The following is a 26,011-nucleotide window of genomic DNA, read 5'->3' as shown; positions in this document are numbered from 1 at the left end:
TCTTGCCCCAGATGCCAGTTGCCCTCTAGGAAAGCTAAATTTTGGATAAATGCCAATGTTTCCAAAATAGTAGAAGGCAAACACAAAAATAAGCATGTATGTACATATATACAAACAAATACACCATAAGAGACTCCCCCCCCCAGCTAGCTATTAGGAGGGTAAATACCCTAGGAGTACCACAGAGGGGAAGGAGGGTGGGTAATCCTGACTGCAGATGCTATCCTGTTCGGACATCTACATTTATGGTAGGTACAAACTGTACTATGTCCTTCAAGGATGCATCTGCAGTCATAACAAATGGGTAGAATACCATAGCCAAACTAGGGGAGGAGGAAGAATAATTATGGTGTAGTTAGGATCCCTTGCAATACAGCAGTGGCAAACCCTGCTCGGGATCTAGAGTATAGAGGTAAATTATAATGCTTGGCAAATGTATGCACGGAGGTCCAAGTAGCCGCCTCAATAATGTCCTTGGCTGCCACTCCTCGTAAGAAAGCTGTGGTAGTGGCTGTAGCCCTTGTTGAATGAGGTCTTATGTTCTGTGGAACTGGTTTTCCATGGTAGGAGTAACAGAATCTTATGCAATTTCCTATCCATTTGGAGATTGTCTGTTTGGAAATTGCTTTTCCTTCCCTTCCTGTTGCATAGGCTACTAAAAGCTGGTCAGTTTTTCTGTTACTTTTGGTTCTGTCCAGGTAGTAGCGTAACTGTCTATGTACATCCAAGGTATGTAGCAGCCTTTCCCCCCTGTTCTGTGGATTGGGAAAGAAGGTAGGTAGGTGGATTGCCTGGTTTAAAGACACTCTGGATACCACCTTAGGCATAAATGTAGGATTAGTTCTCATGGACACTATCTTGATGGAAGATTAGGAAGGGTTGCACTGCCATTAAGGCCTGTAGTTCCGAAACCCTCCTTGCTGAAGTAATTGCCAGTAGGAAAGCAGTTTTCCATGATAGGTGTTGAAGATCTGCTGTTGCTGCTGGTACAAATGGACGGAGTGTCAATTTTTCTAGCACAAAGTTCAAGTCCCATGCTGGTAATGGTGGTTTCCTAGGAGGTTTTACATTCTTGATCCCTCTGAGGAATTGCCTGAGTAGAGGATGCGAAAAGACAGGTGGATTGAAGCTGTATTCTGCGGAAATAGCTGATGCATGTATCTTGATGGAGGAATAGGACAGGCCCGTATGTAGAAGCTCTGCCAAGTACTCCAGGATGTTAGCAATATCTATGTGCGAGACATCTTTTCCTCTTTCAGTACTCCAAATGACAAACCTTTTCCATTTTCCTGCATAGTTTCTTCTTGTTGAAGGTCTGCGGGCTTCAAGGATAATGTCTTTGACCCTTTGGGATAAGTCTGGGTTAGTAGCTGTTATGTGATGTTCCAGGCAGTCAGTTGCAAGGTTTTTAGCTTTGGGTGCATGATGTTGTAGTTGTTCTGAGTTAACATCAAAGGCATCAGGGGTATTGGCCACATTCTCCCCCGAGACATGCTCCTCAGCAAAGGATACCAGTGTTGTCTTGGCCAATTTGGAGCTATCAGAATTATCCTTGGACGTTCCTCTTTGATTTTCAGTAGTACCTTGTGCATCAAAGGAAGAGGTGGAAATGCATATGCTGTCAGGCCTTTCCAACTGAAGGATAGAGAGTCCACCTTCCATGCTAGTGGGTGGCATGTCCTTGTGCAGAATTTCTTGAGCTGGTGATTGAGTGGGGATGCGAATAGGTCTATTTGTGGCATTCCCCATTTCTTTGTGATGACCTTGAAGATGCCCGGGTGTAGCATCCATTCGTGAGCATCCGAGGTGGTTCTGCTTAACATGTCTGCTAGGGTGTTTTCTTTTCCCGGCACAAATATTGCCTGTAACTGGATGTTGTAGCTCAGAGCCATATTCCACAGGTCCAGAGTCATTCTGCATAGGGGGTATGAATGAGTCCCTCCCTGTTTGTTGATGTACCACATGACTGTGGTGTTGTCTGTCCTTATCATTAAATGGCCTTCTTTGAGGAATGGTCTGAATTTCTGGATTGCTAGTTTTACTGCCAGCATTTCTTTTTGGTTTATGTGCAGGTGCAGCTGGTCTGGAGTCCACAATCCTTGTATGCACTTGTCCAACATGTGCGCCCCCCAGCCTAGGTCTGAGGCGTCCGTTGTGATGGTTTGGTTTGCTTGAAAGTTGTGGAAGGGCAAGCCTGGGTTTGACTGGCATGCTTGAGCCCACCATAGGAACTCTTGTTTCAGGCATGGGATTAGTGGGATTTGGTTTCTAAGCTGTGCCTGTGTTGAGACCATAAATTCTTTAGGTACCACTGTAGTTTTCTCATATGCAGTCTGGCATGGGGGACCAGGATTATGCATGATGCCATGAAGCCCAAGGCCTGCAGTACTTTTCTTGCTGTTAGTTTGTGCTGCTTTGTTAATGCCAAGAAGTAAAGAAGGAGTTGTGCTTGTTTTTCTGCAGTTAAGAATGCCATTTGTTTTACTGTGTCCAATTCCGCACCCAAGAATGTTCTTGTCTGGGATGGTATCAGTCTTGACTTTTTTAAATTGACTGTGTATCCCAGGGCTTGTAGTAAGCAAATGACTCTTTGTAAATCTGTTGTCAGCTTGCTTTTGTTGTCCGCTTGTAACAGGCAGTCGTCCAGGTATGGATAAATTTGGATTCCCTGTAGCCTGCAATGAGCGATCACTGATGCCAGGCATTTTGTGAATACTCTGGGCGCAGTAGATAAGCCAAAGGGCAATGCTGAGAATTGATAATGCTCTGATCCTGCAAGAAATCTGAGGTATCTTCTGCAATTTGATCGTATGGGGACGTGCAGGTATGCCTCCTTGAGATCTAGAGTCACCAGCCAACACTCCTTGCCCAGCATGGGAAGAAGTTGCTGTAGGGTCAGCATTTTGAATTTTGGTACAATGATGTATGTGTTTAAGGCGGACAGGTCGAGAATAGGTCTCCAACTTTTCTCCTTTCTTGGTACTAGGAAGAGTCTGGAGTAGAATCCTTTGCCCTGTTGTGTTATTGGTACTCTTTCCACAGCTCTCATCTTTGTTAATTGAGCTATCTGCTTTAGAGCTTCTGTTTTTTGATTTGGCGGTAGGTTTGGCATTCCTCTTTTTACTGGTAAGGTGTGGAAGTGGAACCTGTATCCTTGGTCTATGGTTTGCAAAATCCACTTGTCTTTTGTGATATAGTGCCAATTTTTCGAAAATAAGGCTAACTTTCCGCCTAAAGGTGCTGCTATTTGCTCCCTGGTAGGCGGTGTCAGAGTCAAGTCACTGTGATTGTCCTGTTGCAGTGGCAGTGGTTGTGTCTGTGCCTCTCTGGTTATTGCCTTGCCACTGGCGTCCTCTATAGGCACCTCCTCTGGATTGATTTCTGCCTCTAGAGCGTCTATTCCTGCCTCTTTGAGATTTTGAGGAGTCTGGAAAGGACCAATTCTTGGCAGGCCAGTTCCTGCTAAACCTTGGGGGCTGAACCTGTAAGAAGTCCTTAACTGTTTGTACAGATTTTGCCTTCTCTTCCATTTTCTTCATTACTTGCTGAGCAGGTGTACCAAATAGACCGGCCTTATCCATAGGAGCATCTAACAGCTTTGTTTTAACATGATCCGGCAAAACCTGTTCCTTCAACCATGCATGCCTTCTTATCACTGTGCCAGTCATGGCTGATCTAAATGAAGCCTCCAGTGCATCATAGCCACATTTTAAAGAATGGTTACTAACCTGCTGAATGTTATTCACCATTTCTAAAACATATTTCTTATCTAAGGAGTCATCAGAGGACAGCTTCTTAGTTAACTGATCAAGCATAAATTCTTGGTATTGGATCATGTGAAACTGACAGTTTAAAGCTCTAGCTGAGAGAGTAGCAGAGGTGTAAACTTTTTCCCCCCATCTCTCTAAGAACCTGGATTCCCTTTCAGAAGGGAGAGGGTTTTTTGCTGAGGTCGAAGCTACTGCCTTAGACCCCTGGGATATAGTCTCAGGATCTGCAAGTGGGGCCTTGTATAGGTGGTGATGAGTGTCTGGCACCCTGTAAAATCTATCTGGTTTGGCAGGGGCTGGAGGTAAAGTATCAGGAGCAGTGCAAACATCATTAAATGCATCATCCACAACAGGCAGAACTGGAGGTATAGCTAAGGGCCTATGTTGTGGTAAGTGCAGAAAGGTCCTAAGCCTTTTTCTAGAATCTGAGAAATCTTGTCCCTGCCATTGGAATTGTTCTCTCATGGCATGTAAGGTTTCCCTGAAGGAAAATTCCTCTGGTGGAGAGGCAGATGGAATGGATTCTTCAACATCGGAATCTTCATAAGTAGAAAAAGGAGCCTCTGGCTGATCTGTAATGTCTGAGTCATCCGAAGAATCATCAGAGGACACTGGCTCGGGGGGCTCTGCTCTAGGTCTCTTTTCTGGAGGCTGAGAGGCCCTGTCTGGGTGAGATTGGGATCCCCTAATTAAGGAGATTAAATCCTCTGCCAGAGTAAGCATTTGTGAACTAGAAGTGGGCCTATGTGAGGGGGTCTTAACAGGCACTGATTTAACAGTTTTGGCTGCTTTAGCCCTGGCAAAGGCCTTTATAGACATGGCTGCAGGAGGCCTAGCAGCACCACGTGCTGGGGTAGAGACATCCAAAGGGATGGTGTCTGATAATTCACTAGGAACCACAGTAGTAGGCAAGACTTCAGAGGCCGATTCAACTAAGGTAGCAGGAGCCTCAGTAGTAGTCATGGATTCGGCTGAAGATTGACCCGTTTTCGGTTTCGGCGAAACCGACACTCGCTTGCTTAACCGTGGTTTCGGCGAAACCGGACCGCGAGTGTCAGTCTTTTCTTTGAGTTTTTAACAATTTGGGTAGTCGGAGGATCCGGCGGCATAATGTACTGTAAAATCTGAGCGAAAAACTGTTCAGCAAACTCTGACCGACACCTAAGCGTTCGGTTGAAGGAAGCACAGGCTAAACAGGCTGCTACGTCGTGGTCTGGGCCTAAACAAGGTAGGCAGTAAGAGTGGAAATCCTTATGAGGTATTTGTTTCCCACAAGTTAAACAGTTATTTACTTTTTCTGACATCGGCTGAGGCAAGAAAGAGTCCCCAACGGGTACTTAGCTTTTAGAAGTCTTCAAGTAGTATTCGGTAGTAGTAATCTCTGGATATGACCGACCGGCACTTGCGAACAGCTTCTGCTTCGGGCGCCACGCGGCAAGAAAGACTGAGGAAAATGGCGTCAGCTGATGCCTTTATACCCGAAGACCAGCAGAGATGACGTCGGGTGAAGTGCGACATCAGCCGTAGCCGGACCCAGACTTTGGAATCCGGCCGACCGAAGGGCTGCCTGACGACAGGACAACCCATTTGTTATGACTGCAGATGCATCCTTGAAGGACATCTGTGGTGTTGTCTGTCTTTATCAGCAGCTGTCCTGGATGAAGCAGGTCCTTGAAGGCTGTCAGGGCATTTTGTACAGCTAGCATCTCTTTTTGATTGATGTGAAGATGCCTTTGGCTTGGGGGCCATGTGCCCTGAACACATTTTCCTGCCATGTGGGTCCCCCAGGCATAATCTGATCCATCTGTTGTTAGTGTTTGCCTGGCTGTGGGTAAAGTGAATGGCTGTCACTTGTGGTGACAGGCCTGTGCCCACCATCAAAACTCCTGTTGCAGGCAGGGAATGAGTGAAATTAATGATTCCAGGCTGTGTCAATGTTGAGTCCAAACATTTTTTAGATACCAGTGTAGTTTCCTCATATACAGTCTTGCATATGGAATTAGCAGAATGCAGGAGGCCATGTAGCCCAGAGCCTGCGGAATTTTTCTTGCAGATAACTGAGCCTTTGTTGCCATGCTTTCAAAGTAAGAAGTCAGTTACCTTTGTTTGTCTGGCGTGAGATAAGCCATCTGGGCAGTTGTATTTAAGCTTGCACCCAGGAATATTATCTCTTGAGATGTTACTAGTTTCGATTTTTTTTCGTTTACTGTGTACCCTAGACAAATTAGTAATCTTTTTACAAACGCCAGATGCTTTAGTAGAATGTCTTTGGTCCCTGCTTGAATAAGGCAGTCGTCCACGTAGGGATACATTTGAATTCCTCTTTGTCTACAAAATGCAATTACTCATGCCAGGCATTTTGAGAAGACCCTGGACACAGTAGATAAGCCAAAGGGCAGTGCAGAGAATTGGTAGTGCATTGAGCCAGCTATGAATCTGAGGTATCTTCTGCAAGATTGTCTGATTGGGACATGCAGGTATGCCTCTTTGAGGTCCAAAGTTACAAGTCAAGCCTTCTTGCCCAGCATGGACAGAAGCTGTTGCAGAGTCAACATTTTGAATTTCGGAGCGTCCAGAAAAGTATTTAGAATAGACAGGTCCAGAATTGGTCTCCATGCTTTGTCATTTCTTGGTACTAAGAAAAGTCTTGAGTAAAATCCTTCTCCCTGCTCTTGTTGTGGCACTGGCTGAATAGCCCTCATGTCCATGAGAGATGAAACTTGTTTTTGTGCCTCTGCCCATTGATTGTGTGGCAGGTCTGGCATACCTTTTGCCTTTGGAAGGGTGTGAAAGTGGAACCTGTAGCCGTGAGAGACTATATATTTGGGACCCGTTTGTCCTGGGTGATCGTGTGCCAATTTTCTGAAAAAAGTGCTAGCTTTCCCCCTAAGGGTGCTGCCAAAAGATAAATGCTTGGCACTGGTAGAGGGAAGTCATTTGGACTGTTTCCTATATGGCTGTGATTTGTCTTCTCCGCTTTTGGAGGTAGAAGCAACCCATTGTTTGGGCCTGTATGAGCCCTGCAGCTGTTGTCTGCCTCTAGGGTGTCTATCTGCCTCTTTGTGGCTTGTCTGACACGGGAAAGGACCAATTCTTAGAAGGCCAGTTCCTGCTAAATCGGGGTGGCTGTACCTGTAAGAAATCCTTCACTGTCTGCATAGATTTAGCTTTATCCTCCATTTTCTTCAACACCTCTTCTGCCTTAACACCAAACAAAGTATCATGCTGTAATGGAGCATCCAATAATTTTGCTTTAACATGATCAGGCAGAGTCTGTTCCTTTAACCAAGCATGCCTTCTAATAACAGAACCTGTTACAGTGGCTCTGCAAGAGGCCTCCAGTGAATCATAACCACATTGCAAAGTATGTTTTCCCACTTGTTCAGCTGCATGCAATAAATCCTGCAATTCCTTGTTGTCAGACCATTCAGAATTTGTCAACATTTTCTGTTTTAACAGAGACATTAAGTATTGCTGATATTTAAGCATATGAAACTGACAATTTAAAGCCCTTACAGCCAAGGTAGCAGAAGTGTAAACTCTTTTCCCCCATCTGTCCAGTGCCCTAGAAACTCTATCTGAGGGGACAGGGTTTTTTGCAGTAGCAGCCTTGACCCCTTTGGAACCCTGAGAAATAGTTTCTGGATCAGCAGCAGGGTTTTTATATAGAAATTTATGAGAATCTGGAACCCTGTAGTATCTGTCTTGCTTAACAGGTGCAGGAGGTAAAGAGTCGGGAGACAGGCAGGCTCTGAAAATACATCATCTACAATGTGAAGAACAGGTGGAATATCAAGAGGTCAGTGCTGAGGTAGTAGAAGAAAGTCTCTGAGCCTTTTCTTAGAATATGAATAATCTTGGCTCTCCCAGTGGAAATGCTCCCTCATGGTATGCAGGGTTTCCCCAAATGAGCAATCCTCAGGAGGAGAAGCTGAAGGAATACATTCTTCAGCATCAGAATCCTCATAAGGAGGAATAGAGTATCCCTATTCTGAAGAGGAGTCAGAGGAAATGGAAACCTTATCAGAGGAATCATATTCAGTATCTTGCCTAGGCCTTTTATCAGGAGGGGGATGGGAACCCCTGATCAAAGTAATTAGGTCTTCGGCCATTTTGAGCATCTGTTTCTTAGGCATGGAAGTCTGTCCTGGAGAATGCTGTACTTGTTTCCTTGTCTTTAAAACTGTTTTAGTCTTCGTCTTGGATGCTGAAGTTGGCTTGAGATAAAGCTGTGTAGGTCTGAAAACACCCTCAGAAGCCGATGCCTGCTCAGCGGCTCCGGACCCATCTGAGGGATTAGTTTCTGAAGGCCCAAAACCTTGAGTATCCAGATGCATAGTTGTCGCCACGTGGGAGTCGGAGGCAGCCTGTGGCTCTGAGGTAGTGGGTGTCATGCGCTGCGAAAGTGCCTCACTGAGAACTGGCGACTGGCCTAGAAGAGGCTTCGTCATCGGTTTTGGACCTCGGATTCCTGTCCTTTTCTTTTTCCTTGCGCTTTTTATGAATTCCGGTCGTCGGTTGTTCCGACGGCATTATATAGTTAAACCTTCGGCTAAAGTAATGAAAACCAAAATCGTACCGATGCTTAATAGTGCGTTGGTTAAATCTAGCACAAAACTGACAACTAGCAACGTCGTGGTCAGGGCCTAGGCAAGGAATACAGTAAGAATGAAAATCCTTATGAATTTTAGAAATACAATTGTTAACTTTTTCTGACATCGGTCTGGAGCAAGAAAACATTTTCCCCAACGGGGTACTTAGCTTTATAGAAGATTTCGGAACTGAAATCGGAACTGAAATTCGATTTCGAAAGTCTCAGGAGTCGGCCGACCGGCACTTGCGAACTGCTTTTGCTTCGGGAACTGCGCGGCAAGAAAGACTGAAGAAAATGGCGTCGGCTGCATCTTTTATACCCCTAGCACACTGATGTCAGGGAAGAGGCGACAGCAACCGATGCCGGACCAGGACTTTGGAATTCAGGCCGACAGCGGGTAGCCTGCCAGCAGGATAACCCAAGTGTAATGAGTGCAACAGTGAAACATGATGAACATCCAACTGATATTGCCAACATCCTGACAGATAGTTTCAGTGCTAACTTTACCCCTCTCTCACCCCCTAAAGGGCCCATCTCTATACTGGAAGAATGCAAAGTTCCTGTAATCACGGCTGTACAGATAAAAAAAAACAATCTCCAAAGCCAAGAACACATCATCAATGGGACCTGACAAAGTCCCAGGCTGCGTTCTACATGAACTACAGAACGAACTGGCACCCCACCTAAGTACCATGTTCAATCATAGCCTCACTTCAGGCTTTGTGCCCACTGAATGGCGCACAGCAATGGTTATCCCACTCCACAAAGGAGGAGCCACTACGGACCCCGGGAACTACCGCCCCATTAGCCCGATGAGCCTGGTCTGCAAGGCTATGGAACGTATCATCATGGAACTTATAAACAATAACATTGGTAATCTCCAAACTCTAGACCCTACTCAGTTCGGGTTTGTAAAAGGCAGATCATGTCTCCTAAACCTGACAGACTTCTTTGAAGCAGACAGACTTCTTTGAAGCAGTCAACAAAGCCGTAGATGAGGGTAAGGCGGTTCACACAGCCTATCTAGATCTTGTCAAGGCTTTCGACACCATCCCCCACTATGGAATTATAGAGAAACTCACTAAACTAGGTATAAATCCCTATGTCACAAAATGGGTTGCCAACTGGCTCACTGACAGAACTCACACTGTGAAAGTAGCAGACTCTAAATCCAACTTCAGACCAGTGACAATTGGAGCCCACAGGGTTCAGTCCTAGGTCCTCTCCGGTTTGGTATCTACTTCTCTGAAGTAATGGTCAACACAGAATTTCTTTGGCTAACAAAGTTCACAGATGACTGCAAACTAGGAGCCATAATCCAAACTCCTAACGATGTGGACATCCTACAAAAGGCCCTCACTGACACAGATGCCTGGTGTCAAAGCCATGGCCTCAAGCTCAGTGCCAAAAAGTGCATTGTCATACCTTTCGGTAAAAATTCTGTAGCCATGAACTACCACATAGGCGGAAGTCTACTTAACACCGAAAGTGTGATAAGAGACCTTGGGACACAGGTGGCCAGTAGTCTCTCTTATTTTTTAAGAACATTGCCACAGTAGTCAGGAAATCCTTCTATGTGGCATACCTCATCACAAAAGGTTTCTCATCCAGGAAAAAAAGAGGTCATTGTTCCCCTCTACTCATCACTCATTAGACTCATCATAGAGTACAACTCCCCTTTTGGTATGTACCTCACAAGACATCTACAACAAATGGAAAGGCCGCAGAAATACCTCACAAAGAGGATTACCGGCCTCAAACAGATGCCCTATGCAGACAGTCTCAAAAAAAAAAAAAAAAACCTCCAGCTTTACTCAGTCACATATCGCCTACTCAGAGGCGATCTTTGTCTAACATACAAAGCTATGTCAAACCCAGAGCTGTTGGACATGCTCTACTTAAAATAAATCAATCCCTCTGAGCTACATGCTCTAGGGACCTAAACCTTGTCACCACAATAAACACAACATGCTGGAGGGATAGATTCCTGTCCCAGAGACTTCCCATACTCTGGAACAAACTACTTATCTATATCAAACAAAACTCTTCATTAGCACTCTTCAAGAAAAATCTTGATGACTGGATGGGAGATAGGAAATTCACCCCAGTGATCACTTCTGTGGCTCTGCTTGACAGGGGCACAGGAAAATAATTTTCTTCGGTGGCAAAAGCCAGGGTACCGTTTGGTTAGGCTTATTATAGGCCCTAGGGCCAATAGCCTAGTACCTACCTATGAACCTATGAGCCTTTCTTTGGAAAATGGTCACATTTTGGCCTTAAAAGACTTGCACCACTACTAGTTCTCAATTCTCACCCTCATGGAACAAGAGTGTCATACACCTCTCACCCTAAGGGGGACAAATTGGTCACTAGAGGGCCTGAATGAAGGCTTAGTGGTCAAGCGTGGGTTAAAAGGGAGAAAAAAGAAATAGACAAGGATCCTATGCAAACCAAGGACTACTTTATTATAAAAATATTATAAAAGATTCTTACCTTAATAGGGAATAAAATGGGAAACCATGAGAACATTCCAGGAGAGTGATTTTCTGGTTTAATGCCTGCAAACACAACAAGAAATGTTGAGACTGTAAGCAAATGCAAACCACTACAAACAAAATGAACACTGTTAAGTGATTTTAATCACTGTCTCAGACAGTATAAAGCCTTCTGATTGTATGATAAAGAAAAAGTAGTTTTGTACCTACCATAAATGTAGATGTTCAAGTGTATATACTGCTGCAGTCATTACACTTGGGTTATCCTGCCGTCAGGTGGTTCCCCAGTCGGCCTGAGTTCCAAAGTCTTGGTCCGGCGTCGGTTGCTGTCACCTCCTCCCTGACGTCAGTGCGACAGGGGTATACAAGATGCAGCCGACGCCATTTTCTTCAGTTTTTCTTGCCCCAGATGTCAGGTGCCTCTAAATAGGTAGGCAATTCCAATTGCTAATAAAACATACATAAGAAAAGCAAAAAACAACTTATAGCTACCAGCAAATATTCCCCATAGGTAGCAAGGGTAGAAGACATAGGTACGTACCATCCAGTAAGAGGGGATGGAGGGAGGGTAACCTGGACTGCAGCAGTGTATACACTCGAACATCTACATTTATGGTAGGTACAAAACTATACTATGTTCATCGTGTTACACTGCTGCAGTCATTACACTTGGGTAGAATCCCAAAGCTGAGGAAGGGTGGCTGGTTCTATAAGGCATTAGGGGTGGCTATAAGGCCCTGCAGCACTGCAGTGGCAAAGCCAGCTCTGGATTTAAAGTATAGAGGCAGATGGTAATGCTTGGAGAAGATATGTAACAGAACTCCAAGTTGCCGTTTCCAAAATATCCTTGGTAGGTACTCCCGTGAGGAAGGCAGTTGAAGTGGCTGTTGCCCTGGTGGAGTGAGATCTAATGCTGCCAGGTACAGGTTTTCCATGGTATGTGTACAAGAAACGTATACAATGTCCTATCCATTTTGAAATAGTCTGTTTTGAAATGGCTTTTCCCTGTGCTCCTGCAGCATATGCTACCAATAATTGCTCAGATTTTCTGAAAGCTTTGGTTTTGTCCAAGTAGAAGCGTAACTGCCTGTGAATGTCCAAAGAGTGCAGTAGTCCCTCCCCTTTATTCTGTGGTTTAGGATAAAAAGTTGGCAGGTGAAAAGTTTGGTTTAGAGCCACACTGGATACCACCTTTGGCATAAAAGTAGGGTTAGTTCTTAAAGACACCCTGGCCTGGTGGAAAATGAGGAAAGGTTCCACTGCCATTACTGCCTGTAATTCTGAAACTCTTCGTGGTGATGTTATAGCCAGGAGCAGAGCAGTTTTCCAAGAGATATATTTTAATTCTGCCGTGTTGGCTGGCTCAAAAAGAGGTAAAGTTAGCTTCTCAAAAACAAAGTTGAGGTCCCAAGTTGGAGTAGGTGCTCTACGGGGCGGTCTTATGTTTTTAGCCCCTCTGAGGTACTGTTTTAACAGAGAATTTGAGAAAATTGGTGGATCCGTGTTGTAATGAGCAGAGATGGCAGAGGCGTGGATCTTGATGGATGAGGAGGAGAGTCCTTTGTTCAGCATCTCAGTTAAGTACTGTAGTATCTGAGGAATGTTTGGGACAAGAGGGTCAAGGCTGTGAGCTTGGTTCCAGGCACAGAATTCTCTTCCATTTATCTGAATAGGCTTTCCTGGTACTAGGCCTTCTGGCCTCCAGAATGACATTCATAACAGCTTTGGAGAGAGGCATTGCTTGCTTGACTAAGGAATCTTCCATGCAGCTAGGTTTAAGGACTTTAGCTGGCTGTGTAGTATTTGTTTGTTGTGCTGAGTCAGCAGATGTGGGATTTGAGGCAAAATCCAGGGTGGTTCTTGTGCTAAGCTCCTTAAGATTGGGTACCAGTGCTGGCGTGGCCAGTCTGGTGCAATCAGGATCATCTTTGGCTCTTCCTGGCTGGCTTTTATGAGTACCTTTGGCAGGAGAGGTAGTGGTGGGAAAGCGTATACTTGTAGGTTCTCCCAGCTGAATGAGAAGGCATCCACTTTCCATGCTTAACCTCAGCTTTGGCCGGCTAAGAACTTGTTGTATTCAACTGGACGTATAAGAGAATTTAAGTACCTTTATCTGCACTTTTTTTTCAAAAAATACAGTATTTAAATTGATTTTAACTGTGTGGAAGGAATATTAACTGAACTGGAAGTTTTGACTCTGCTCTTCAGTTAGTCCCACCCACCCTCCCTGTTTTTGTTTTGGTGTTAATCTTAGTGGCCTTGCAACTGCCCGCCCCTCTTGTAAATTTGTGTTTGGATACTCCTTCTGGGCCCATCTCATTTGCTCACTCAACTGAGTGCAGTGAGATCATATTCTGATTTCAGGCACTCCTACTGTGTACAAAGAGAGCATCTGGGAAACAGAAAAAAAAATTTAAGCTTGTTTCCTGCCTTTCCTGTTAAGTGGTATAGACTATTTGTAGACTTCTGTGCCCCCAAGCCCTTCTGTGTTGGAGGGAAGCCTTCTAGCTTAGTTTTTTTTCTTATAACTAGCCAGTTTTCTAGTTTCAGCACTAAAATCTGTTTCTTTGATCTCAGCACTTGTTCAGAAAAAAAAAAAATTTTCATCTGCTTTTACTGTACTTTTGTTTCTGCCTACTTTTTTTTTTACTTTTGCATCATCTTAAAATTGCTCAATTGTATTTGTTACTGCTTGGTGTAACTCATTCTAACCCTTTTGGTTTAAACACTTGGGCTTCGGACCAGTTGTTTTGCACTGAGAGGGTTTGTGGTCTGCACTGTAGTGGCAGAACAGGTAGCTTACATCCTTCTAGGTTGGGAACTGCTGATTGAGGGCTCAGTGTCTGTTATTCTAAAAGTGTATTAATTCTGGTTTAAGCACTTGGGCTTTCAGGACAGTTATTTTACATTAAGAGGGTTCGTGGTCTGCACTCTTGTGGGAGGAGAGGCTGGACTCTGCCCTTCTGAGCTGGGAATTTCTGGTTAAAGGCTTATAGTGCATGCATATCTGAACTGCTTCTTACTGAAGTTGGTGCGCCTTGTTTGCTGTGGCATAGACTGGATTCGGGCCTGCTGGATCAAGCTTTGTTTGTGGAACTTGAGCACTAAATCCAGGCATTCTCTAAAGGATTCAATTGTATTTATTACTTCTTGGTAGTAACTTGATTAAAGTGTAGTTATCATTCTAAGTCTTTTGGATTAAGCACTTGGGCTTCAGACCAGTTGTTTTACATTAGGAAGGTTTGTGGCATGCACTGTGGTGGCAGGACAGGTAGCTTTCATCCTTCTAAGTTGGGAACTGCTGACTGAGAGCCCAGAGTCTGTTAATCTTAAAGTGTATCAGTTCTGGTTTAAGCACTTGGGCTTCAGGCCAGTTATTTTACATTAAGAAGGTTCGTGGTCTGCACTCTTGTGGGAGAAGAGGCTGGGCTCTGCCCTTCTGAGCTGGGAATTTCTGGTTAAAGGTTTATAGTGCCTGAATATTTGAACTGTATTTTACTGAAATTGGTACACCTTGTTTGCTGTAGCATAGACTAGATCCAGGCCTGCTGAATCTAGCTTTGTTTATATGCTTGTTTGTTTGCTTGTTATTTCCTGGAGCGCTAATTCCACCTGTCTGGCTTCTCGGCGCATCTGTGGATCACTAGGGATATCTGCATTGCTTACTGTACTTATTTCCTTGTTTCACTTGAAAGAAAGATACTGTTTGTAATTTTTCTATTTAAGTTACCTGTAACACATTGCACTTAAGTTACCTGGCAGTTACTCACTAAAGCAATTACATAAGTCAGCACTAAAAATTAAAAGCACTACACCCTCACTCCCCACTGGCCCTTGTTTTCAATTATTAAGGAATTCCCAATATTATTCTAGCATGTCCAAAGGTCAGTTGTCAATCTCCTCTCCGGTCCAGCTGGTGAATCTGGGAATCCTGAGGCAATGTTACAACTGCCTCATGTACACAGACAACCCTCTCCTCCTCCCAACAAATTCCAACCCATGTGAGAGATGCAACCATATAGCCAAACTGGAGGCTAAGCTCTCAACTCAGTACTGGCATAACCAGTCAGGAGGAGAAGGAAACCACACTCACTACAATTCCAGTCTCACATAGACCTACCACGACAGCAAACCAAACACATAATCACACAAAAACATACTCGGAGGCTCTAAATAAAGATCTGCCTAAGCAGCAGACACCCAAGCAACCGCTACCCCAAAACAAAACACGTGCAACACATATCTCACAAAGCCAGTGTGCCGAACAGTCACAGCCCTTAAGACTAAACAACACACCTGATACACTTGTAATAGGTGACAATCGTCAGGCACACTGACGTCCCGCTCACCAGGCTGAACAAGGAGAGGGTCACGGTGAGCAGCCTGTCGGGCGCTAGCATCCGCCACATAACACAAGCACTCAGGTCACTCCAAGGCAAGTACAAATATGACTCAGTCATTGTCCATGCTGGTGTGAATGACCTGAGATGTACCTCCCTGGACTACATGAAAAGAGACATAAAGGAGCTCTCTGAGCATGTAGCCCAGGCCGGTATGACCCTGACCTTGAGTAGCATCTTACCCTCACCAAGAATGATGCCACAATATGAAGACAAGATGATCAATTTCAACAATTGGCTTAAGTACTGGTGTCATTCAAAGGGGATCCAATGCCTGTCAGCTTGGGATGATACGCTCGACAAGCCACGATGCTTCGCTAGGGACGGCTTGCACCTGTCACCCCTGGGCTTTCGGATATTGGCAAAAGCTCTTGCTACCCCCATAGTGCCTTTTTTAGGCAAGGCTCAAAAGACAAACCCACCTTCATAGGTATCACAAGGGATAAGAAACTAAGAGTAATGCTACTCAACACCAGAAGTCTAAACCTCAAGATGCACTTTTCAAACTCTCCTTAGCATGGAGAACATCAATATCTGTGCAGTAACAGAAACCTGGTTCAGGGCTCCCGAGAGCACTCCAGCACTACCAGGTTATACCTCATACCATGCTTTTCGGCCCCAAAACTTGGATCGAACCACAAAAGGGGGGGGGGGGGAGCATCGATATTCATCAAAGATACCCACACCTCCAGGTTGGTGGCAAAGCACGAAACATCAGAGACTATCCATGTGCAACTAACAGTGGGTAAAACTGCCTTCCAGTTTATAGCCTGCTACAGACCACCCTCCCAAACCCAGGAACCCCACTCGGCCTTCCTGAGAATACTGGAAAATATGAAGGTCTCTCCAAACACCATTATATTGGGCGACTTCAACTACCCAAACATAGACTGGGAGCATTACTCTAGCTCCAACACCCTAGCCCAAAGATTCCTAGAATTTATAAACTCAAATGCTATGGAACAACTTGTTACCACTCCCACAAGAGGGGAAAACATACTGGACCTGATCATCACCAACATGGGGACTCTATGCTCCAGACCAGAAGTGTATCCCTCACTGGTAAGATCAGACCATAAACTAATCTCACTGGATATTCACATCCCGACCCCGCCCCCTGCCCAGAAAACCACAGTGAAAAACTTCTCTAAAGCAAATTTCACACTTCACAAAACCGAGGTGGAATCTTTCAAAGCCCCCGGGCCTGTGGAAAATACGGCCCAGACCACAGAATCCTTTATAAACGCATTCTATGAACACCTTCAGGAATGCATGGATCATGCGATCCCAAATAAAACCAAGACCCAATCCTCCAAAGGCAGACATCCTGTCTGGTGGACCCCAGCCATAAACAAACTATACAATAGAAGGAGGAAGCTACTAAATGATAGAGCAAAATCCCAAAAAGGGAAGGCATCACTGATCAGTATTAGCAAAAAACTACGGGCACTCATAAAATTGTCTAAGGCCAGATTCGAGAGAAAAATTGCACAGGACACTAAGGATAATCACAAGGCTTTCTTTAGTTATGTTAGGAACCTGGGTGGTAATTCCCAGATATGCTCAGAATTAGTCCAAAATGACAAAAAATACACCGAACCCACAGACATTGCCAACATCCAAGCTGACAGGTTCAGCGCAAACTTCTCCCCCCCCACTCCCCACCAAAAGGGCAAATATCTATCCCAGCAGAGTGCTGCCCCCCTGACATCTCAGATGCTCAGGTAACAGCAGCCCTCTCCAAAGCAAAAAACACAGCATCAATGGGACCAGGCGGTGTCCACGGCTGCGTCCTACATGAACTCCAAGAAGAGCTAAACCCAAACATAAAACTACTGTTCAATCTCAGCCTTACTACAGGATATGTGCCCAAAGAGTGGCGTACAGCAACAGTGGTCCCTCTCCATAAAGGTGGTGCCTCAACGGATCTTGGAAACCATCGCCCCATAAGCCTGACTAGCTTGGTCTGCAAAGCTATGGAAAGGATCATCATGGACCTCATAAATAAAGATATTGGGGACCTACAGACACTGGATCCTACCCAGTTCGGCTTTGTTAAGGGCAGATCCTGCCTCTTAAACCTGGTTGATTTCTTTGAAACGGTCACCAAGGCCATTGACGAGGGGTAGGTGGTCCACACAGCCTACCTGGACCTCGCAAAAGCCTTCGATACAATACCCCACTCGGGCATTATAGATAAGCTCACCAGCTTAAATATAAACCCCTATGTCTCTAGATGGATTGCAAATTGGCTCAAGGACAGAACCCACATGGTTAGAATTGCTGGAGCCATGTCAGACTCCAAACCAGTTACAAGTGGTGTCCCACAAGGCTCAGTCCTGGGACCTCTCTTGTTCGGTATATATTTCTCGGAGGTACAGGCCAACACGGAAGGACTGTGGCTGACCAAGTTTGCAGATGACTGCAAACTGGGCCATAATCGACTCTCCAGCCGACACAAGCATCCTCCAAAAGGGCCTCATAGAAACAGACAACTGGTGCCAGAGCCATGGCCTCAAGCTAAATGCCAAAAGTGTATAGTCATCCCCTTTGGCAAAAAAAGTGCCCACAAATTACCACATAGGTGGTAATCCATTAAGTACAGAAGAAGTAATTAGGGACCTGGGGACCCAAGTTGATAGCAATCTCTCATTTGACAACCACGTGGCCAAAGTGGTTAGAAAAACATTTTATATAGCCCACCTAATCATGAAGGGATTCACATCTAGATCAGGGGAGGTCATCGTGACTCTTTACTCATCCCTCATCAGGCCCATAATTGAGTACAATGCCCCTTTTGGGATGTACCTTACCAGACACCTGCAGCAACTGGAAAGACCCCAAAAGTACCTCACCAAGAGGATCAAAGGGCTCAAACAGATGCCATATGCTGCCCGGTTAAAGAAACTCCAGCTCTACTCAGTGGCATACCGCCTGTTCAGAGGCAATCTGTGCCTGACGTATAAAGCCATGTCCAACCAGGAATTAATGGACATGCTGCACCTCAGAAAATCCAAATCCCATTGAGCTACGCGCTCAAGAGACTTGAACCTCAGCACTGAAATAAATAGGACATGCTGGAGGGACAGATTCATAACCCAGAGGCTCCCTTCACTCTGGAATAAAATCCCAGTCCAGGTTAGGCAGAGTCCCTCATTGACTCTATTCAAGAGGAATCTTGATGAGTGGATGGGAGATCGTAGGTTTACCCCGGGTATCACTTCTGTGTCACTGTTAGACAGAGGCACAGTATACTAACCTCGAAAAAGGGCATAGCAAAATAAATTTAAAATGGGTGGCGAAAGCCAAACACATTCTGGCTAGGCTTATAAATGCCCTAGGGCAGATAGCCTAGTATGAACCTATGAACCTATGAACTCCTTGTGCAGAATTTTTGTAGCTGGCAGTTTATTGGGGATGCAAACAGATCTATGTCTGGGCTCCACCATTTCTTTGTTATCATTCTGAATATTTGTGGATTCAACTCACATTCGTGGGGATACATGATGTTTCTGCTTAAGTCGTCTGCCAGTGTGTTTTTCTCTCCTGACAGGAATTGTGCTTGCAGATGAACTTGAAGGTTTATAGCTGTGTTCCACAAGGTCATAGCTTGTCTGCATAGGAGGTAGGAGTGAGTGCCCCCTTGCTTGTTTATGTACCACATAACTGTGGTGTTGTCTGTCTTTAGTAGTAGTTGTCCTGGATGCAGCAGGTCCTTGTAAGCTATAAGTGCATTTTGTACAGCTAGCATCTCTTTTTGATAGATGTGAAGATGCCTTTGTTCTGCGGGCCACGTGCCCTGAATACATTTGCCTGCCATGTGTGCTCCCCAGGCGTAATACGATGCATCAGTGTTTGCCTTGCTGTGGGTTGTGTAAAAGGCTGTCCCTTGTTGAGGTGACAAGCTTGAGCCCACCATTGAAACTCCTGTTGAAGGCAAGGGATTAGTGGTATAACTGTTTCCAAACTTTGACAGTGTTGACACCATACATTCCTTAGGTATCATTGTAGTTTCCTCATATGCAATCTGGCATATGGAATTAGTAGTATGCAAGATGCCATGTAACCCAAGGCCTGCAGAATTTTTCTTGCAGGGAGTTGGGTCTTTGTTGCCATCAATTGAAAGTATTGAGTCAGTTGTCCTTGTTTGTCTGGCATGAGATAAGCCATCTGGGCCGTTGTGTTCAAGCTGGCACCCAGGAATATAATCTCTTGTGAGGGCACTAGTTTTGATTTCTTTTCGTTTACTGTGTACCCCTGGCAACTTAACTTTTTTACAAATGCCAGATGCTTTAGAAGAATGTCCTTGCTCTCTGCTTGAATCAGGCAGTTGTCCAGGTACGGATAAATTTGAATTCCTTTCTGTCTGCAAAATGCAATTACTGGTGCCAGGCACTTTGTGAAGACCCTGGACGCAGTAGATAAGCCAAAGGGCAGTGCAGAGAATTGGTAGTGCATTGAACCAGCTATGAATCTGAGGTATCTTCTGCAGTTTTGTCTGACAGGGACATGCAGGTATGCCTCTTTGAGGTCCAAAGTCACGAGCCAGGCTTTCTTGCCCAGCATGGGAAGAAATTGCTGTAATGTCAACATTTTGAATTTCGGAACATCCAGGTAAGTGTTTAGAGATGAAAAATCCAGGATGGGCCTCCAGGCTTTGTCCTTTCTGGGTATTAGAAAGAGTCTTGAGTAAAATCCTTGTTCTTGCTCCTGTGATGGTACCTTTTGAATAGCTCTCATATCCAGGAGTGCTGTAATTTGTTTTTGAGCCTCTGCCCATTGATTTGGTGGCATATTTGGCATTCCTTTTAACATTGGCAGAGTGTAACAGTGGAACCTGTAACCTTGAAATACAATGCTGAGAACCCATTTGTCTCTGGTGATCATTTGCCAATTGTGGTAGAAGAGTGCCAGTTTTCCTCCCAAGGGGGCTGCCAAGAAGGATTTGTTTGGCAGCTGTAGTGGGAAGTCAATGGAGCTGCTTTTTATATGGCTGGGGCCTGTCTTCCCCTTCTTTCTGGCCTGATGCAACCCATTGTCGAGGCCTGTAAGGACCTTGTGTTTGACCTCTACCTCTTGGACGTCTGTATCTTCCCCTTTGAGGTCTGTCTGTAATTGGAAAGGACCAATTCTTAGTTGGCCAGTTTCTGCTAAATCTAGGAGGTTGAACCTGTAAGAAATCCTTCACCGTTTGCATAGATTTTGCCTTATCCTCCATTTTCTTTAATACCTCTTCTGCCTTAACTCCAAATAACACATCCTGCTGCAAAGGTGCATCCAATAATTTTGCTTTAACTTGATCTGGTAACGTATGTTCTTTTAACCAAGCCTGTCTTCTAATGACAGAGCCTGTAACTGCTGCTCTACAGGAGACCTCTAGAGAATCAAAACCACATTGCAAAGTATGCTTTCCCACTTGTTCAGCTGCATGCAATAAATCCTGCATTTCTTTAAAATTAGGAGGATCTGATTCTGGAAACATTTTTTGTTTTAACTGAGACAGTAAAAATTGCTGATATTTTAGCATGTGAAACTGGCAATTTAAGGCTCTCATTGCTAACGTTGCAGACGTATATACTTTCTTTCCCCATTTGTCTAATGCTCTGGAATCTCTGTCAGAGGGAACTGGATTCTTGGCTGATGAGGCCTTAATTCCTTTGGGTCCCTGAGAAATAGTTTCAGGGTCAGCTACAGGGCTTTTATACAGAAATTTATGTGAGTCAGGGACTCTGTAGTATCTGTCAGGTTTAACAGGGTAAGGAATCAGGATTTAAGCTGGATTCAGTATACACATCATCCACAATATCCAACACTGGCGGAATAGCAAGGGGTCTGTGTTGAGGTAATAAAAGGAAGGCTCTGAGCCTTTTCTTGGATTCTGAATAATCCTGGCCTTCCCAGTGGAAATGTTCCCTCATGGTATGTAGGGTTTCCCCAAAGGAGTAGTCCTCAGGTGGTGAGGCTGATGGAACTGATTCCTCAGCATCAGAATCCTCATAAGGGGGTAAAGAGTATCCTAGGTCTGAGGATGAATCAGAAGAGATGGACACCTGGTCGGATGAGTCATAGTCTGCATCCTGTCTAGGCCTTTTATCAGGAGGGGGATGGGACCCCCTGATCAGAGTGATTAGGTCTTCAGCCATTTTGAGCATTTGTTTCTTAGGCATGGAGGCCTGTCCTGGAGAATGCTGTATTTGTTTCTTTGACTTTAAAGGAGGCTTAGACTTAGCTGAGGGTTTAATGCTTAATTGAGTAGGTCTGAAGGCACCCTCTGTAGCTGTGGGTTGCTCAGCTACTCCGGATCCCTCTGCAAGGTTAGTCTCGGTAGGCTGAAGAACTTGTGCGTCCGAAGGCCCAGCCATCTCCACATGGGAGTCAGAGGCGGCTTGTGGTTCTACAGAAGCGGTCGTCAGGGGCTGTGAAGGCGCCTAGCTGAAAACCGGAGAACCGGCGACTGGCTTAGAACAGGCTTCGTCGTCAGTTTTGGGCCTCGGATGCCTATCCTTGTCTTAGCGCTTTTTGTGTATTCCGGTCGTTGGAAGTTCCGACGGCATGGTATAACTGAATTTTCTACCAAAATAATGTCGGGCAAAATCGAACCGACGTTTAATAGTGCACTTGTTAAATATAGCACAAAACCGACAACCAGTGACGTCGTGGTCAGGGCCTAGGCATGGGATACAATAGGAATGGAAATCCTTATGAGGTATTTGCTTCCCACAAGAAATACAGGTATTAACTTTTACTGACATCGGTCTGAGGCAAGAAAAAGTTTCCCCAATGGGGTACTTAGCTTTGTAGACTACTTCAGTTCTGGATTCGGAATGAAAATCTCAGGAGACAGCCGACCGGCACTTGCGAACTGCTTTTGCTTCGGGCACCGCGCGGCAAGAAAGACTGAAGAAAATGGCGTCGGCTGCATCTTATATACCCCCTGTCGCACTGACATCAGGGAGGAGGCGACAGCAAGCGACGCCGGACCAAGACTTTGGAACTCAGGCCGACTGGGGAACCGCCTGACAGCAGGATAACCCAAGTGTAATGACTGCAGCAGTGTAACACGATGAACATCTTTGTAGTAATGACCCATAAATATGCAGTGGTTTATACTAAGGTCTGCTTTTAATATGAAAAGAAGTTTCAAACCACATCACTCACTCCCTCAAGCCCCTTCCCCAAAGGCATACTACTGGGGGGACTTCAATCAGCCAGAAAGAAATCGATCAAGAAGAATCAGGTAGATGGTAGCAGCTGATAGTTCACAACCATCCAGCAGAGGTACCAGATGCACTCAGTGAAACCCCTTGAAAATGTTAACATTTACATAGAATCTAATGTAAAATACACACACAAAGATGTGCAAACAAACAGCGGTAAGAAGAGCAGCAGGCTGCAAAATAATCTGGCTGACAATCTGTAACACTGAAATCATACCATAATAAGCCAAGGTAAACCCAGAAAATGGTGCAGGGACTGTATTACATAGGTTGCAGATAAGCATTGGAAGACTGAGCCAAAAATAATTACTAAAAAGGATGGGATTGCAATGGATCATCAGACAAAAACTGTAGAGAAAGTAGAAGTAGAAGTAAGTTATCCCTCACCATCAAGCTGGAAGACTACACACTTTACCATTTCTAAAAAGGTGATGCAAAGGAGCATTACCATAATACTTCAAGGTCTTCCCCATTAGCTAAGCTACTGAGTTTGTCTTAGATTTTAGAAATTACATACAAAAGCTTACTATTGCATGAGGTCAAAATGCCTTTAGATTAAAGGGCAGCACAAAAATCTTTGACAAACTATGGCTGCAATATTTATGAACCCCTTCATCAGAAGAGGTCAACTTTTGTCCATTTCTGTTTCTCGTTAAAGCCACACAATTCAACTGTAAAAACTTTACTGGAAATGGGGTTCTCTGGTAGCACAGCAAAGCTGGGTACAGCATTATTTATTTGAGGAGCTCTCTTGTAAATTGATTAATGGTGTTTGGCCAAGCTTTCTGCTTCTGTATCTATATACAAGAAACTAACATTTCAGGCCCATGACAGACAGTACAGTTGTATAAGAACTTACCATAACAGTAGATGTCAGACTGATCACTGTTGTAGTATTATTAACTAATGTGATAGCCTTCCAAGGAGAGCTGTACATTTGGCTAGTATACACAGCCTGAGTGCCCTCCTTTTATTTTATACATATGACCTTATCCCTATGGAGACAGGAGTACATAGGCGACAAATGGAAGCAAATTATCTCAGGACTTTCTTGCCATAGATCAAGGAATTGTAGTACTAGTACTGGCAACTATATGCATATGTGAAAGTCAAGGATTGGAGGAAAAAATAAGAATCCACCTTGTTGCAACAACAAAAAAAGTAAATGGGTAAGGACGGTGGGATACAATATTGCAACAGTGATCAGACATACTCGACTCTTATGGTAAGTTCTTATACAACTGCACTATGCCCTTCCCTGGATCACTGTTGCAGTACTACTAACTGATGGCAGATTGCAAACCTGCCTAAAAGGATAAGGAGGAGGAAATACGAACAGGATTGTTGTCAAAAAGACATTGAAGGAACAACCTAGCAACTCCTGCTTTAGTCTCAAAGAAAACATCAGTCTTGTAATGTTTTGTAAAAGTGTGACTAGAACAAGCAACTGCTTCAAGAATAGACCTAGAATCCAGACCCTTGAAGAAAGCCCCAGAGGAGGCCACAATTCTAGTGGGATGTGCTTTAACTGGAGCTAGAAGTTGCTTTCCATGGAAAGAGTATCAAAATAACATAAACAAAGACACTGGGAGCCTCCAGACACTGGACCTTACCCAATTTAGCTTTGTTAAGGGCAGATCTTGCCTCTTAAACCTAGTCGATTTCTTTGAAACAGTTACCAAAGCCATAGATGAGGGCAAGGTAGTCCACACAGCCTACCTGGACCTCGCAAAAGCCTTCGACACAATACCCCACTCGGGCATCATAAATAAGCTTACCAGCTTAAATATCAACCCCTATATCACAAGATGGGTTGCAAACTGGCTCAGAGATAGAACCCACATGGTCAGAATCGCAGGTGCCATGTCCGAATCCAAACCAGTTACAAGTGCTGCTCCACAGGGCTCAGTTCTGGGACCTCTCTTGTTCGGTATATACTTCTCTGAGGTTCAGGCTAACACGGGGGGATTATGGCTGACAAAGTTCGCAGATGACTGCAAACTGGGGGCCATAATCGAATCTCCAGCTGACACAAGCATCCTCCAAAAGGGTCTCATAGAAACGGATGCTTGGTGCCAGAGCCACGGCCTCAAGCTAAATGCTAAAAAGTGCATAGTCATCCCCTTTGGGAAAAACAAGGTGCCCACAAATTACCACATAGGTACGCAACTGTACTAAGTTTTTCATGTTTCACTGTTGCGGTCATCACATTTGGGTAGATTCCCAAAGCTAAGGATGGGAGGAGGAAATGAGACAGCATTAGGACCAGCTATAAGGCCCTGCAAGATTGCAGTGGCAAAGCCAGCTCTGGATTTAGAAAAAATTGGCAAATGTTAATGCTTGGTGAAGGTATGTACAGAACTCCAGGGTAGCAGCTTCTGGGATGTCCCTGGTAGGAACACCTCTGAGAGGGGCTGTAGAGGTAGATGCAGCCTTGGTTGAATGTGGTCTTATCCCCTGTGGGGTAGGTTTTCCATGGTGCTTATAGCAGAAATTAATGCAATGGCCTATCCATTAGAAGTGGTTTGCTTTGAAATGGCATTCCCCTCTGCCCCTGCAGCAAATGCAACAAGTAGCTGTTCAGATTTCCTGAGAGGTTTAGTCCTGTCCAAGTAAATTCTAAGTTGTCTGTGCACATCCAAGGAGTGCAGTATTTGTTCCACTTTGTTCTGTGGATTAGAAAAGAAGGTTGTCAAATGAATGGCCTGATTAAGGGCTACACTGGATACCACTTTGGGCATGAAAGAGGGATTGGTCCTGAGGGGCACCCTGTCCGCATGAAAGATGATGAAAGGCTCCATTGCCATGAGGGCCTGTAATTCAGACACCCTTCTAGCTGAAGTGATGGCTAAAAAGGAAGGCTGTTTTCCAAGAAAGGAATTTCAAGTCTGCATTTGCAGCTTGCTCAAAAGGAGGTAGAGTGAGTTTTTTCCAATACAAAGTTAAGGTCCCAGGCTGGGGTAGGAGCTCTCCTGGGTGGTCTTAAGTTTTTGACCCCTCTGAGGAACTGCTTCAGCAGTGGATGAGAGAAGAGGGGTGGTCCTGTATTGTAATGAGCTGAAATGGCTGAGGCATGAATTTTGATATAGGAAAAGGAAAGGTCCTTGTGAAGCACCTCAGTTAAGTACTGAAGAATCTGAGGTAAATTGGGTGCTGCTGTGCCCATCCCCTGAGTTTGGTTCAAGGAACAGAATCTTTTCCATTTTGCAGCATAGGATTTTCTAGTACTAGGCCTCCTTGCCTCCAGAATGACATAATATATCTGATGACATAACATGACATAATATATCTAATGACATAATCTATCTGAATTAGACAATTGTCCAGGTATGGATATATTTGAATATTTCTTTGCCTGCAAAATGAAATGACTAGAGCTAGGCACTTTGTGAATACCCTGGGTGAAGTAGATAAGCCAAAGGGCAGTGCAGAGAAAGTACAGTTTTGTACCTACCATAAATGTAGATGTTCGAGTGATCATACAGCTGCAGTCATAACAGATGGGTTATCCTGCTGTCAGGCGGGTCCTCCGTCG

The 26,011-nt window shown here is 44.7% G+C and overlaps 1 protein-coding gene across 1 annotated transcript in view; it reads right to left on the bottom strand.

Annotated features, from left to right (window-relative positions):
• PRMT5 (protein arginine methyltransferase 5) overlaps positions 1 to 26,011 on the bottom strand; it is a 1,996,504-nt gene that overhangs the window by 68,204 nt on the left and 1,902,289 nt on the right. The window contains exon 16 of the mRNA XM_044058013.1: positions 10,858 to 10,922. Coding sequence (XP_043913948.1) covers positions 10,858 to 10,922 — 65 coding nt within the window. The remainder of the gene's footprint in view (positions 1 to 10,857; positions 10,923 to 26,011) is intronic.

Source organism: Protopterus annectens, chromosome 16.part0, assembly GCF_019279795.1.
Source record: "Protopterus annectens isolate FY-2018-M chromosome 16.part0, PAN1.0, whole genome shotgun sequence".
NCBI classification, from domain to species: domain Eukaryota; kingdom Metazoa; phylum Chordata; order Ceratodontiformes; family Protopteridae; genus Protopterus; species Protopterus annectens.
Note: the sequence above shows the minus strand (reverse complement) of the source record. Positions and strands in the feature narration are given on the sequence as shown.